General features: G+C 46.4%; 1 protein-coding gene across 5 annotated transcripts in view; it reads right to left on the reverse strand.

Moving 5' to 3' along the window:
• DIP2C (disco interacting protein 2 homolog C) overlaps positions 1–15,641 on the reverse strand; it is a 433,581-nt gene that overhangs the window by 119,391 nt on the left and 298,549 nt on the right. For all 5 annotated transcript variants that reach the window (XM_053922090.1, XM_053922089.1, XM_053922088.1 and 2 more), the window contains 7 exons: positions 11,006–11,129; positions 10,572–10,681; positions 10,303–10,405; positions 8,149–8,213; positions 5,590–5,683; positions 5,360–5,479; positions 2,377–2,491 (listed from right to left, as the gene is read on the reverse strand). In XM_053922090.1, the coding sequence (XP_053778065.1) occupies positions 2,377–2,491; positions 5,360–5,479; positions 5,590–5,683; positions 8,149–8,213; positions 10,303–10,405; positions 10,572–10,681; positions 11,006–11,129 (731 nt within the window). The remainder of the gene's footprint in view (positions 1–2,376; positions 2,492–5,359; positions 5,480–5,589; positions 5,684–8,148; positions 8,214–10,302; positions 10,406–10,571; positions 10,682–11,005; positions 11,130–15,641) is intronic.

Consider the following 15,641-nt stretch of genomic DNA (forward strand, 5'->3'; position numbering starts at 1 on the left):
GAAAGGCTGAGGAACGTGATCAAGGCAAAGGGACAAATGTGAAATAAAAAGATGCGACCAGAGGCCTGTTTTGTTTTGACCGTATTATTACCCACATCTAATTTTAATTCTAACACCATGCCTTTTTGTCCTGTACATTCTATGGCCCCTTCTTGCTTTACACAGGAGCAACACCACACTCCACTAACCGCTCGCCAGAGAGCCAGTTCTGGGGAGTCTCCGTCAGTGAGCCACGTGGACATAAAACTCCTGGCGGGGTGCCTCACCCCGGGGTGCTTGCAAGGAGTTTTGGTCCTGTCCTAGTTCTGCTTCATCTACCAGTTACTGGGGAAACGAGGGGTGAGAGCTCAGAGGAGTGATGGCGGCCAAGTTTGGGGGCAGGCTGTGAGAAACTGAGGCAAATGTGCACCCAGGACTGCAGAGAAGCCCGCTCAGCTCAAAAGCAAGGCCCCCGACATGAGTCGAGTCACGACTCTGTAAGTGCAGTGGGTGCCACCACACGCCAGGGGGACAGAGCCAGGACAGTTGACTGAAGGAGGAGTCGGAACCACAGACGAGGGAGAGACCTTGGGCACAGGGCCCACACACAGGCACTCTAGATGTGGGCCATGCCTTTCTGCCTGAAGTCTGGTTTTAGGCTGGAGCCCTGCAGACCAGGTGGGAAGCACCTCATGGGCCACACGAGGTGCACTCAGTAAATTTGCCCATTGTTGGCACTGAATTTTTACTCTCTCTAAAGAAATATTAAAAATAATCTTTTTCATGTTAAAATTATATTTTTAGAAAATATTTTTAAATGTGAAAAACTTTATAGAAAAATGATTTAAAATCCTTCACTTATCCCCTCTCCCTCTTGCCAATCAACTCTGGCATAATCCAGGCTGCTTCCTCTCAATGGCACAGAGAGTACACTTTTAGGAAAAGCAAATAAGTAAATCATTTCATTGTGACACTGAATTTTCTGGATGTGTGGACTGTTCATTTCGTGAATTATCCGTGGCAATGCTGTAAGGTCCCAGAAATTTTTTGGTGAAGGAACTGAGGCCTTGGAGAGAAGGGACTCGCCCAGGGTCACGTGGCCAGTCTGGGCAGCGGCACGGACTCCTGCTCGCAAGCTTCCAGAGGCTCCCTCTCCCTGGAATCTACTCGGATGTTCAAATGAGACACTTTAATATGTGAAGAATACTGTGGAAGTCAGTCTGCTAACACACCCTGAGGTGCTCTGCATTCCAAGGTCAGAGGGAAAAGTCAGAAGACTGTTATCAGGGCCACAGGGACATCTCTTAGAAAGTAAATATTAGAGTCTGGTCAGTGGTACTGTGTTTTCTCATCAATTTTCATTATGTTGGAGACTTAATATCGGCTCAATCGAAATTAGAAGTTGCTTCTGACGCTCTAAACATTTTAGATTTCTTAGCCTGTTAGTCAGGTGGTCTGGCTAATTTCACATTAACAAATACCTAAGAGCATCTGGTTTCTCACTTAAGGTACACTCTTCCAGTGTATATTTTTGGGAAGCCAAACCTTTCAATAATCAAGAGCAGAACTCATGTGCTTTGTGCCCTGAAAGCCCCGTCATCCCTTCTTACAATGGAGCACATCTGCGTGACAGGAAACAAAACCTAATTAGAGACAGAATCCAAGGATACTGAAAAATAAGTCATGGTACAAGCTACAAATACCTAGATGATGCACCACCACCCCACTCGCATCAGTGTGGATGACGGAGAGCTGAGGGTCATACGCCTTCCCAGTAGCGCTCTCCTGGGCAGGGCCAGCTCTCACAGGCCCACACCCGTGCGCCCTCACCCTGTTCAGAGGTGGAGGTGCTGCTGTAGTGACCTGCAACCCACAACCCAGGGTACCGAGCCAGAGCACCCACCACCCGCACTCACCCCAGACCGGCAAGCCCCAAACGAGCTGCCAAGTGGCTCCAAACCTCAGAAAACCAGGACTTTTAAAGGGCAGTGTGTGTAAGGTTTCAGGGGGCAGAAAGTGAAGATGACATAGAACCTGCATGTCAAAGGGCACAGGCGACAAAAGTTGCCCTTGACCCAGCACTGACTCAATTTCACTCCTTGTTACACGGGGCCTGGTGCAAGCAAACAGGAAAGCGGGTCCCCTGCAAGCACAGGATGTTGGTGTCATCCCCACCCCAGTGCTTTCCACCTACACAGGAATTACAGTGAGTCGTCAGAGTGAGGGCTGTTTCCCTCTGCAGTGAATCTAGCCTATTATAAAAATCCATTCAGCATCTTGAAAAGGCCGGCCCTGCTTTATTCCCTCACTGAGATTAACTGCTATGATTCCCAGGTCTCCTGTAGCAGCTTAATCTCGGCCATCCCCGAGCTGTCCACGTAAATTATGTGGCTGTACCTCCGAATGGCCACAGTGAGTGCCTCTGGTGAGCTGGCACAGGGACAGATGACCTCCTGGCGCAGGCCTTTACTTTGGAAGACATTGAGAAATGCATCACAGGAAGAAATAGACCCTGGAATGAAAGAAGGGACAATGTTCAGACAGTGGAAGCCCATGTATGTCATTCATTAAAAATATCCCGTAATCAGAAATGCTTCTGAAGTTAGCATTTAGGCACATGTGGAATTAGGGGGCATAGAAAACACACTTCACTTAGTACAGTTTATCACTTATGTTACAAGGAAAGATGATTTTCTCAAACTTAGAGAACTCAGGAATTTAAAAAAAAAAACCCACAACTTCTATGCTTAATCAAAACATTTGCTGACTGATGATGAACTTTAACAACTTCTTTGAGACTGTTTTACTATTTTTCAATATGGATGTTCTAGGGTGTGGGTCAATGTAACCTTCACTCAGAGATTTTCAAGCCTTTTTGATCTCATGGCACACACAAACTAATCATTAAAAGTCTGCAGCATGCCAAAAATATATTTTTTGCTGATCTGACAAAAAAAATAGGTGAAATTTTGATTCCTTCACACCAGATAGCTATTGCTGTTTTGGCTGTTGTCATTTTTTTATTTACAATCGAAGGGAAAAGAGGTCAGTGCCCCTGACTAAATAGTCAGATATTACATGTTTTAAAAATTCTTGTGACACTCCAGTTGAAAATCACTGCCTTAACTAGATGGAGAAAACTTTAACTTGAATGATGAGACCCAGGTATAACTACTAGGGACGTATCATCTAAAAGATTTCCTAATACAAATTGAGCTTCGTGTAAGACATGCTGCTCGGTAGAGTTATGCGTAAAACCAATTATGGGTTAAAATAGCTCACAATTTTTGGAGTCATTCTGTAAGTGGAAGAATCATTTATAAAACTAGTACTAATTAATTATTGTTTTGCAAGTCCACTTTTGCATATCAGATGTTCTTTACGAAAGTACACACTGCTTTAATTTATAAATATACACAATGCAGAGTTTACGACATGGTCAGAAGCAAACTTTCTTACATTCATTTCACTGTCATTCACTTTGCTTCTAGCTTACATACTTGTCTCATAAAAAACAAGCTAGCTGGATTTTATTTCAATTGACTGAAATATTTCTCAAGGTATATGAGGCCCGTCCAGAAAAAGCCCAGACATTGTTAATGTAATGAGAATGGTTTGCGCAACATTGACGTAACCTGGCAGCAAAGGAGAGTGGATTGGAATGCACATGTATGAACAGTGACGACTTCACTGTACTAGTCAGTGGGGGTGATAGACACCACTGAGTGAGCATGTGTACTGTGTGGCCATCCCATTCAAAATGACTGAGTACAGCAATGAACTTGCATCAGTTTTGTATTAAGCTTGAACATTCCTCCACAGAAACTATTTGGATGATTCAAAAGGCTTTGGGGGACAATGCAATGAGTGCAGCAGAAATAAAAGTGTGGCCCAAATGCTTCAAAGATGGTCAAGAATCTATTAAAAGTGGTCCACATTCTGGAAGGACTGCAACCAGCAGAACATCTGAGAATGTTGAACGTGTATGGGCTGCAATTGACAAAGATTGGCAACTGATGATGTGAGAACTAGGAGTTGATCTGGGGATTCCAAAAACTACTGTATCCAAGATTTTGACCCCATGTTCTTTGGCATGAAACGTGTTGTGGCAAAATTCCTTCTGCTACCAGAGCAGAAGGAACATCGTGTTACAGTTGCTAATGACTTGATTCAAACCCCTACTGATGAACCAGATTTCCTCAAGAAGTTCATAGCTGGAGATGAATCCCGAGTTTACAGCTATGGTCTGGAAATGAAGGCCCCGTCGCCCCAATGAAAGTCACCTGGTTCTTCACACCCGAAGAAGGTGCAGCAAAGTTGCAGTGAGATCAAGACCATGTTAACTGTTTTTTAATTGGGAAGGTGTTGTCTAAAATGAGTACGCCCCCTCCAGGCCAAACAATAAGGAGTACCACCTCAATGTTCTTCATCAGTTGAGAGATGCAATATGACAAAAACGGCGGCAGCTGTGGACAACTGGTCACTGGCAGTGTCCCCCATGACCATGTACCCGCTCATGCATCACGTCTCGTGCAGTTTTGTGGTGCAATCAAATCACCCAGGTGACTCAGCTCCCCTAAAGCCCAGATTTTATGCCCCGCAACTTCTGGCTTTTCCCAAAACTAAAATCACCTTTGAAAGGGAAGAGATTTCAGACTGCTGATAAGATTCAGGAAAATACGACAGGGCAACTGATGGTGATTCCAACAAAGGATTTTGCAGGGTTTTAAACAGTGGAAAAGACTCTGGGAGAACTGTATGAGGTCCCAAGGTGCCTACTGAGGCATCATTTCTTATGTACATTGTCTCTTGTGTCTTCAATAAATGTCTCTTTTTCATAGTACATGGCTGGATACTTTCTGGACAGACCTCATATTAACAGTATTCTCTGAAACTGCTAATTAACTTTACCCAGATAATTTTTGCTATAGGACTTAATAGTGAAATTTCATTAAAAATTACAAATTAATTTCCTAATCTATAAAACTAGTATGGACCATAAAATAATAATAGTTACTATTTCTTGAGAATTTATTACATCCCAAGTAACTGCATGTTGGGATTATTTCATTTAATCCTCATAAATTCTTATGATTTAGGTGTCATTTTGAAGTTAAAAGAAGAGAAGAATTTAAAAAAAAGTGACATTCCCTACAGAATCAGGAAATAGAAGAACCAGAACTTGATCCCGGGGCCATGTCTAGAAGCTCCATGTTCTCCTCTGGCACACCGTGGTGCCTTCAGCCAGTGAGGAGTTCAGTTTGGTTATTATCCTGAGACCACTTTTTAACTAAGGTAAAGAGTAGAAAAAGAAAAACCAAAGTGCACAGAATAAACCCTGCGCCTGCTCGTCCCCTCTTGAGCAGCAAATGTCGCTTACAGGGGTTTGCGCCATCGGCTACGATCAGCATCCGCAGAGAGGACAGGTTGATGTCTCTTTGATCCCTGTGTGCTACCAACGCCCAGTGCATGTCTCTGGACTTGACACAGGCAACTTTTGCTGAAGTAGAAGCAGAGGGGAAGGAATTAATAGGTGGACCATCAGACTGTGAGACATTAAAAGAGGGACGCATGATAGTGGGGGAACACCAAGGCCACTCTGGGATGCACCTTTGTACTGGCAGACCTTCTGGATCCAGGAGAGTGGGTTCACCTTCATCAGCGAGTACGGGATGCTGATCACGTGCATCATGTTCATGACGCTCTGAAACCAAGGACACACACAGGTGAGATGGGAGAGGCCCTCCCGCAAGCACCAGGCTCCAGGCAGGGACGCAACAGGACAGGCTTGGGGCTCCCCACACTGCCAGGGGTGCTCAGTGCTCATGGGCAGCTGATCCCAGTGTATGTCAGGATAATCTGGGAAGGGAAGTCTCAACGGTTGTCTAGTCCTCTAGGCTCCTGCTTTTCCTGATACAGGTAGAGAATCTAAGTCCAAATACTTAAAAAATACATATAAAGCCTTTAATTGAATGATTATCATTTTTAAGGTCCTTTCATAGTGGAAAGTGTCTGTATCACCCTTAGTAATCCCTAAAAGATTCATTACTTTAAAATGAATGACCAAAACTAACTTTCAAAATACTAGACTTACTGGGGGAATCACTTCATATATTACATAAATGTCTAACAACTGCACTACATACTTGAACTAACATAAAATAATACCAAATGTCAACTGTAATTAAAAAAAAAGCAAAATCAAATTAAAAAAATAATGTAAATGCTTAGTCCTTACATGCTTCAGGTAGGACTCACACACCTGTCTAGATGTCATTTAGTGCAATGCACTCAGGAGCTGGCAGTTAAGGGACGACAAAGGGGGAGCGTTGGCCAGAACCCTCCCTGGCCGGCTCTGTCACATCAGGATTCTCTCTGCTACTGTGGGAGGAGGTGGAGGGAGAGGGCATGGGTGCTCCGGAGAGTGATGGCCTAATTCTGGAAGCTCTGAAGGAAAAAGACCACCTACACCTTCCCAGGTAGAAGTGAGCCTACTGGCCCCTCTCACCTTGGTTGCTCCCCACTCCACGCTGGGAGTGAGAGCACCTTCCACCAAATAGAAGGTGCCACAGGACAGTGTGTGAGGCTCTCTAGCCAGACCTGCTTTGCTCTAGAAGGTGGCAGCAAGGGACTCAGAAACCGCCAGTTTTGGGGCAGTAATCCAGAGCAACAGCAAGCAGGTGGAAGACAGTATCAACAAGATCTACCACAGACCTATCACAGTGCTCCTGAAAGCAAGAGTATCACAAGAAACTCTGACGGCAACAGTAACAGCAGCTCTGTCACATTATCAAGCAGATGGATGGGCGAGGTGCTCACTACACATCAGGCCCATGATTCTTACACGGCATCATCATTCCCATTGGACAGATAGGGAACCTGAGACTCAGAGCGACTTGGGCAAGAAATGATTTTTGGGCTCAGGAGACTTGCAGTGAGTCACAAAGCCGTAAATGTGACCAACCTACGGCCTGCAGGCCACATGTGGCCCAGGATGGCTGTGAATGAAGCCCAACACAAAGTTGTAAATTTACTTAAAATATCATGAGATTTCTTTGTGATTATGTGTCACAGTGTATTTAATGTGTGGCGCAAGACAATTCTTCTTCTTCCAGTGTGGCGCAGAGATGCCAAAAAGTTGGACACCCCTGCAAGGAAAGGCTGAGGTCCAAGCCTGGGTTCTCTGACTCTGGGCTCTACCCATGACACCAGCACAGCAGTGTGAGTGCGTGAGGGAGTCAGGCTCGTGTGGCTTGTCCTCCACTGGTATCCAGATAGTAGAAACGAACTGTACAGATCACAGAAAGAAGCTGCCAATCTGGAGCTTCTTATGTGATACTTAAGTGCTCTTGTCTGATAAATTCTGGTTGAGAAAGAAACAAGTTTCAGTTTTTGTATTGATGTTCCTATCAATCATGCAAAAGGAACTATATTTTTCTACTTCAGAAAAGATATAGTTTCAGCATATGAAGCTGAAGAAGAAAAATGGATGATTAAAAATGACCACATATAAAACAGATATGTAAGAGTCTAAGCAGTCACACTATGCATTTTTAAGTGCCAAACGTATCTTAAATAATAAGCCTAAGCTACCTCTCTAAAATGTGCCTGCAGCTTTGAGCTGTCACCACTTATCAAGTGGCACTGACAACAGTGAGCTGTGCATTCTCTACCACGCACACCGAATGTTCACCAAGGGGAGATCTGTAAAGGACTTTCTTCTGTAGCATACGGAAACAGGTTCCCTCAGTATCCATAAACACTGACTTATAAAAAGAAGAAGAAGAGGAACATTGTTGCCAAATCAAATGTAAAGTGACCCAAACACAGACATTGGATAACTAACACTGCTGTGTAATCACAAATGACGAACGTGGGGAGGAAGATACTGAGCTTCCTGTGAGCCTGAGAAAGGCTGCCCTCAGCAGCTGTGACCTCAGTGTGGGTCAGTGCCTCAAGCAAGTGGCTGCAGAGACCAACTGGGTTTACTGTGCTTTTGGAAGCTCTGTTAGCTGCCAATTCAAGACTTCTAAGCGTGATGACTTTTCCTTATAACTGGGAGGAAGGGGCGCCCCCTAGCTAAGAGTAAAGACCCTAATTCTAATGCTGACAGGAGCAGACACAAATGTTAAGACAGACACCGCAGGACTGTGCACCCATCACACTTACTGTTAGGATTCCATGCCAGAGCCCAACGTCTTTCTTGAAATCCAACACATTCACAATTGTTTCAGCTGTACAAATAAAAAGAGTAGCAAGATTTTTACTTATGACAGACAGGTACAGAACAAAGGACAAAGAAAATCCAGTGTCACATCAGGGGTAGTGATGGACCTTAGAATGACAACATTTCACTGTATCTTCGTAGAAAGTCTGTAGCCTCCAAACTGCTGGCCTGCCTGGAAAACGTTTCTAGACAAAATTCTGACACGCACGTTTACAGCAAGGGCTCTTCACACCCTCACTTAAAGCACCTTATTCCTTCCCTTTTTATACACTATTTCCTCCTCCCTGCCTTTTTCCTTTTTTAAAAAAAGATTCTTTTCATTTCTATCACATGTTCTCTCAGGAAACATAGAGCACAGGCGATTTCCAGCAAATGCCCTATGCTGCCCCACCATAGAAGCCCCAGGGGTGGGGCCGGGATAATAGAGGCGACAAGGGCTTTAGAAAAATAGAATGGGGGAGTAGTCAAGGGTTGGGGGGTGCTTTTTAAAGGTGAGGGTAAGAAAAGGGAGCTAAAAATATATGGTTGGAACAACTACTATGATGGAACATGGAAGCCAAGCTGGAGAGCCAGCCACCAGCAATACCATGAACAATGCTTTGAAAGTCACATTGTTAAGTGGCCTGGGCAGGTGGCCCAGCTGCCTACCCCTGTGCCCAATGCCGCCCAGTGCTGAGCCCCAGGCATTTACCCATGCCTCGTCCTCCATTTTTACTTGTTTGCTGTTGAGATGTTTGCCAACGGCTCAGCACTGTGTGCCTGGCCACCTTTCAGAGGATGGGCAGAGGGGCTTTCAACGGAAACGTGCCCAAAGGAAACAACCTACATCGCAGTTTATACAAATACTTTTTAAGTTGGGGAATGGAGAGCATGTATGTACACACACACACACATACACACATATTTGTCTTCTGTTCCCCTTCTCCGACTCTCACAAGAGACACAACCTTAGACCTTCAGTTAAGACAAGGAAACGGCTCATGAAGTTGTAAGAAATGTTGAAATTAAAACTGGAAACACTGACAAGTAGGGTGGTAATAATTAGAGACAATGTGTCTTGATGTCTGGGAAACTAGTCCAGGTACCAAAACCGAGCAGAACATCTCATGAGAAAAGTTAATTGTTTTAAAAAGGGAGAATACCAGAAGGATGGGGGGAGAGAGAAAAAGAATGAGAAAAGTAGAGAAATTAAAGCATTTCAGGCTTCAATGGAGCAACAGGCGCCACCAGCATCCTCGGATACGCTCCCAATGCAGGGACCTTGTTGCAGAGGCTCCAGCCAGAGGGATAACTGGCATATGGCCTGACCCTTCTCAGATCCCAGGTCAGTGCTGGTACCACGGTTTCCTCTGGTCACCCTTCCTGTTCGCCTCCATGACTGTCCAGCTCCAGTGAAAGAAAGCGCATCACGAAAACCAGTGGTTCTCAACTGTGTAGCCCACCCCTGGAGCTTATAGAACCCGCCGCCAGAAGCTCAAGTTCAGTTGGTAGGGGTGGTCTAAACATGGGCGTTTTTTTAAAAAAATTTTCAAAGGGACTCTGCTGTGTGGCCAGAGATGAATACAGATGCTATTAATTATCTGTGATGGCCTGAGTAGGGTCCCCTCCAGTTCAGAGGTTGAAGCCTTCACCCCACTATGACTGAACGTGGAGATGGGACCTCTAAGGGCCAAAAGGGGACTTGATCCAATAGAACCGGTGTCCTTACGAGAAGGGAAGAGACACCGTATCTCTCACTCTCTACACGCACACAGGAGAAAGGCCAGGTGAGGACACAGAGAAAAGGCGCTGTCTGCACGTCAGGAAGAAATGTTCACCCCCAGCCTTGATGGTGCCCTCACCTCAGACTCCCAACCAAGATTGTGAGAAACAAGTGTTTGTTGTTTAAGCCTCCAGGTTGTGGTATTTGCTACGGCAGCCAGAGCTGAGACACTACACAATCCAAGTTAACCTGCAATTGAGTTGGGCTCAAACGCAACACGACTCTTACGGTTACTAGTGGGAACAACACCATCTCGACTGGTCAACATGCATCTTACAGGCCAAGGTCTGGAGTCAGGGTCCCACAGGAGGGTCTCAGAAGGTCCCGCCAATACCTTCTGTGTAGCCACACGCCTGTGTGAGAGCCTGGCAGTGGGTCAGCAGTGCAATCCTTGTCACGGTCACCCCAAGCACACTTCCATCCTTGCACGTCTTATACTGAAACGAGATGACAATGTGGGGACAGGTGGTACCAAGGAACAAAGCAGGAGCCACATCTGTCAGCTCTTCAAGTCACATAAGAGGCTGAAAATGCCAATTCTGGAGCTGTGTAATACCAGCAACGCGGGGACTTAGTCACGAGGCCCCAGGCCCAGTGACTTACCTCAATATATGCGGTGTCATTATTTGCATCTTTAATGTGCGGGAACCAGTCTCGAGGAGGTTTGGAGAGATGTTTTGACTCTGTGACAAACCATAATAACTTTGGCCAACCTTGGAAATAAAGGACAAATTCCTTTTAGGTGAGTGTTTCTCAGAAAAGAGGTGTGAAGAATCACCTCCCCATTCATGACCATATTTCACAACACCACATGCTAGAGGGAACCTCTGGTGTTTCCATCAAGTCAAGGACAGCAGCCACAGCGCAAAAGCCACCGCCAGTCCAATCACGCCACAGGGCAGGCTGATAGGTTGTCGGAGACATTTGTGTGTAGAAAGGAATGTACGCTGGCTGGTTCAATGTAGTACATTCCTTTGCAGAGAAGGGCCCGCCTCCTGACAAGGCGCTGACACTGTCATACGCCAACACTGTCATACCTTTGAACTGGGGGATCTCCCCCGTAGGACTCTTCGGCAGTCCTTTGTGGCAGGCGTCACTGGTCAAGGCAACAGTAACTCCACAGCTGCCAAGCAGGAAGCCGATCTGCTGGCTTCCTGCATCCTGAGAGAGGGCAACAAAGAGAAAAGAGGTACGGAGATGACAGGGGCACTTCCGGCAGTACGAGGCCTCGTCCTGGGTTCCGGGATGCAAGAAACCTCCCTGGTCAACCGTGATTCCGGCACGGGCTGGGCTCTGCAGAATAGCATCAGATCCCAGACTGCCGCTTGCTAGCTGTGTGGCTTTGAATGGGGTAGCTACCTTGCATGGCCTCACTTTTCCCAACTGCACCATGCAATGACAGGCAGTCCCCTCACAGGTCTGCTGTGAGGGGTAAACCAGGAGAGGCAAGTAAGTACTCAATGTGGGCCTGGCACCCAGTGGTCCCATAAAAACTCTTAGGTCTGTGAACTACTACTATAGGACATAAGTATTGTGGAGAACAAGAAGGATCCCAGAAAACGTCTTCATACTGAATAATTACTGACTGCCTGATTTTAAACACTCAGAGCAAAGGGGTCTGCCATATTTGATCACATCTACCAAAAAAAAAAAATGGAGACCTGGTCACCACAACCCACCCTGAGCACGTCTTGCCTCATGATATAAGAACATGTATTAGACAGGCCATCCTGTGTGACACTGATTCTGGTAACACTGAGCACTGGGAGCCTCCAAATAACCAGCACCAATTTAGGAACATGGCGTCTGCTGCGGGAGGGGTAGCCACGGGAAGTGCCAAACTTGGGAGTTTTCTTGCTTACTGTGTCTAGCTGCCCTGTGGGAAGTTAACTCAATTCTCTTTCTTTACTCATGCTGCCACACTAGCTGGGACTCTCACTGTGAAGGGGCTGGCATCGCTAGAACCAAAATGTTTTGGCTGTAGTGAACCCATCACCTCAGTTCATTCCCATGGGACTCCGCCTGAACCCTGGACCCTGGCCTGTTGGTGGACCAGATACCTGGCTGTCTGTCACTCTACCTGTTTGCACCTTGCTAAGAAAAACATGAGACACCGTGGTGTTTTCACCCAGGTAAAATCAACGTATTGACATCTTATACCTATAGTCTTTCAAGTGAACGGTTTCTATCTTTCCTTTTGTGGATTTAATCTCCCCACACCAGTGAAAACCACACCTTTTTCTATGTGGGACTGTGCACAGAAAACCTCCAATACCCTGTGCAGCCCTGAGAGGGGACAGGTGGACAGGAATGGTCCCATTTTTGGGGTGCTCACAGTATGTTCCCTTCAAGCAATACTATTTCAAGCAGAGTTATAATCAGTCACTTTAATACAGGAGTGTCTAACTCAATTTCACCGGGGGTCACATCAGCCTCGAGGTTGCCTTCAAAGGGCCGAATGTAACTTTAGGACTGTATAAAAGTAACTACTCCTTAACAGTTAAGCGAGAGCTCGGTGCTGCCGCTGGGTAGAAATAAGGTGCCGGGCTGGATAGAACAAGGTGGAGGGCCGGATTCGGCCCGTGGGCCTTGTGTTTGCCACCTGTGCTTTAATATGGATTTGTATAGCCCATCACCACACACCACGCCCACGCAGTGGGAAAGGGAGACAGGTTCTGAGATCAGGTTCGGCAGCAGGAAGGCATGTCTTTGTGAGCGCGAGTTTGCCACACTGTCTGCGGCAAAGAGGGTTTGGGAGCGAGAGCACCAGTGGGTATCTGCCAAGACCTGTGAAGGGTTGGTGCCCAAGCTGCGGGTACACACTCTGATCCTGGCACCCCCAGTGGAGGCATGATGTCCCCTGAACCCTGTCTTTCCAACATCTGCTCATGATTTGACTTCTAAAATGATGGGATCACAAGGATAAAAAGACACCTAAAACACAGAGGGAGAAATGAGAGATCACGTGGGAAGGGGAGTAACTGGGAATAGGATGCCACAATTCAGCATGAAATTCAAATTTCATGCCTGTTCCTCCTTTGTCTAGAAAGAACTTCTTGTCATCATTATCTGGACAATACCTGCTGAGAACTCCACTCAAATGTCAACTTAACAAGAACAGCTATGACTGCTGCACCCACACTGGGCTGGGCTAAGACCCCATTTACCTGCTCTAAGGGCAGCCTGTGTGTCTCCTGCACACACCAAGACCCCTGAACAAACACACGCTTGAACCCAGAGCCTGGAGCAGAGCCCTGCACATAGAGACACCCAACATAAAATATCAAAACTGCATTTCTACCTGGACCCTGAGGACAAGGACTGCAAGGACCATGGACATGTCCTGTGCAGCCATCCACCTGGCACTCTCACGCCCAGGCCTTGTAAACCTTCCTCTTCTGGCCCCGCATGCCGCTGGCTGAGTGAGGGAGGCAGCTGCTGCATCTCAGGAAGAATGTGATGACACTGCCTCCCAGTGGACACACCTGCTGTTACTTGTTCTCTGCGCCTTTTCCCTGGGACTGAGGGTGCTCTGGTCTGCAGGCGGCCACCTGGCTGGGGCTCTTCCTCTGAAGAGCCATGCTGTCAAGGATGGTCAGCTCCCTCATCACTAGATCTCACTAATGATTGATTCTTTTTTAGATGCCAAGAAAATCTGGACCTCCCTCGAGTTTAAACCTTCCTCTTGCTTTCAACCTTTGTCCAATATGTGGAGTTGAATAATTACATCACTTCCTAGGAAGTCTAGCCTTACCACAGCTTCTCTCACAAGTAACTCCTCCGGCAGCTGACAAGCCAAGTGGACATGTCACTCGACCATCATCTATGCCATCCTGTCTCAGTCTCCTCATCAGCCAGCCTCAACCACACCCACAGAAAGCATCTTCTCCCTAATAAATAAGAGGTAACTTCATGGCAAGCCTCTCTCTTGAACTCAGTTTTGACTTGCGGCCCCACACAACTAGCTGGTATTTGTTCAGTTGTGTTCCTTGCCCATCCAAATTGCCAACTACCAGCTGGTTAGCTCTTGTGAGATGAAAAAAACGATAATGAAAGACATGGGGAGAAATGGACACAGATGCAGAATCCACACAGAATGCTGTAGACTCATGAGCTTAAAGATGATCGTGGTCATGGAACCAGGTGGATCAAAGAAACCGAACACAGACATTGTCCTTATCAAAACTAAGACAGACTTGTCATATATATATACTTGCTAATTAACTTCTTTTTATTTATAATGGAAATTTTCAAATACACAAGGATATAGAGAAAAGGAGAAAGAAATCCCACAAATCTATTCATCCAGCTTCAACAACTAACCAACGTTTGGCATACCTGGTCTCACCCCAAACACACGCATGCACACACAGACCCGAGTATTTCAAAATGAACCCCACACCTGGGCGCATCCTTTCATGCATATTTGTTTTGGCTGTGAGGGTCGCCCCAGGTGCCGGTGTGCCCCCTCGCCCCACGGTCTCCTCAGTACTTCTGACTGCCTAAGGGAGAGATTCTGTGACTGATTCTAGGGCATTGTAAAAATGTGGTGAGGCGTTGATGTTATCCCTTCCAGAGATATTTCATTTTAATGTGGCACCTGAAAACCTTTGCTAAAGCAAACAAATGGCTGGTGTGTTAGAATTCTAAGGAGAGGAAGTGAGTGCTGGCCGGCCCTGGTCGGCTGAATTCCACAGCCCACAGGCCCACCTTGTCTCTGGCCCTCTCCTACTTAGAGTATGGGCATTTGACCCCCATCCTGACAGCCTTGCTACTTTCCTGTGAGACTTGGATGCCATGTCCAGAAGGAGAAGTTCTGGTTCATCTAATTTCACCAGCTGACACATAGGTTCTGCTGACAGCTGGCCTTCACAGACCAGCTCAGCCACCTCAAGAGGGTGCTGGGGACAGGCGTTTCCATCTGCTGTGACCCCTCAAGGCCTGTCCTGGCACAGACATGTGGACACCCTCTCACCCCTTCCCATGCCCAGCATCGCAGGAACACTGACTTTTTCTGTTGTGACATCTTCAAGGGAAAAAATGAGCTTCTCCTCTCATCCCCATAATTAGAACAGAGAATAAATAAATGTACATGGAACTAAATTGTTCAGTCAGTTTCATTAAACAACATTCAGGATTCAGAAAATTTGGTTCTAATTAGGCCCATTGTTTTTAAATCATCACCTGACGATATGTTTATTGATTTTAGAGAGAGTGGGAGAGAGAAAGAGACATAACTATCAATCAGCTGCCTCCTTTACATGCCCTGATCGGGGATCGAACCTGCAACCTAGGTATGTGCCCTAATTGCGGACTGAACCTGCAGCCTTTTTGACACAACACTCCAACCAACTGAGCTACCTGGCCAGGGTTGGCCCATTATTTTAAGACAAGTCCAGTGGAACCAGGACTGGTGGATAGAGGAAATATTCCCACATGTCATCCCCCACGCTCATGTGCACATCCCACCCCGTTCTCAACTGTACCCAACCAATGGTTCTTTTATTTAAAATTAAGAGAAGTTCTCCACGACAACACATGTTATGTTCTGCAGTCACAGAGCCTGTGTGAGAGAGGGGACCACTCCACAGCTGTCGACTCTGTCTCCTTGGGCAACACCAGACCCTCTGTCTTTGGTGGCCACCAGTGTCAAGCCTGTAGGGCCTCCTGCCT

Source organism: Desmodus rotundus, chromosome 4, assembly GCF_022682495.2.
Source record: "Desmodus rotundus isolate HL8 chromosome 4, HLdesRot8A.1, whole genome shotgun sequence".
NCBI lineage: Eukaryota > Metazoa > Chordata > Mammalia > Chiroptera > Phyllostomidae > Desmodus > Desmodus rotundus.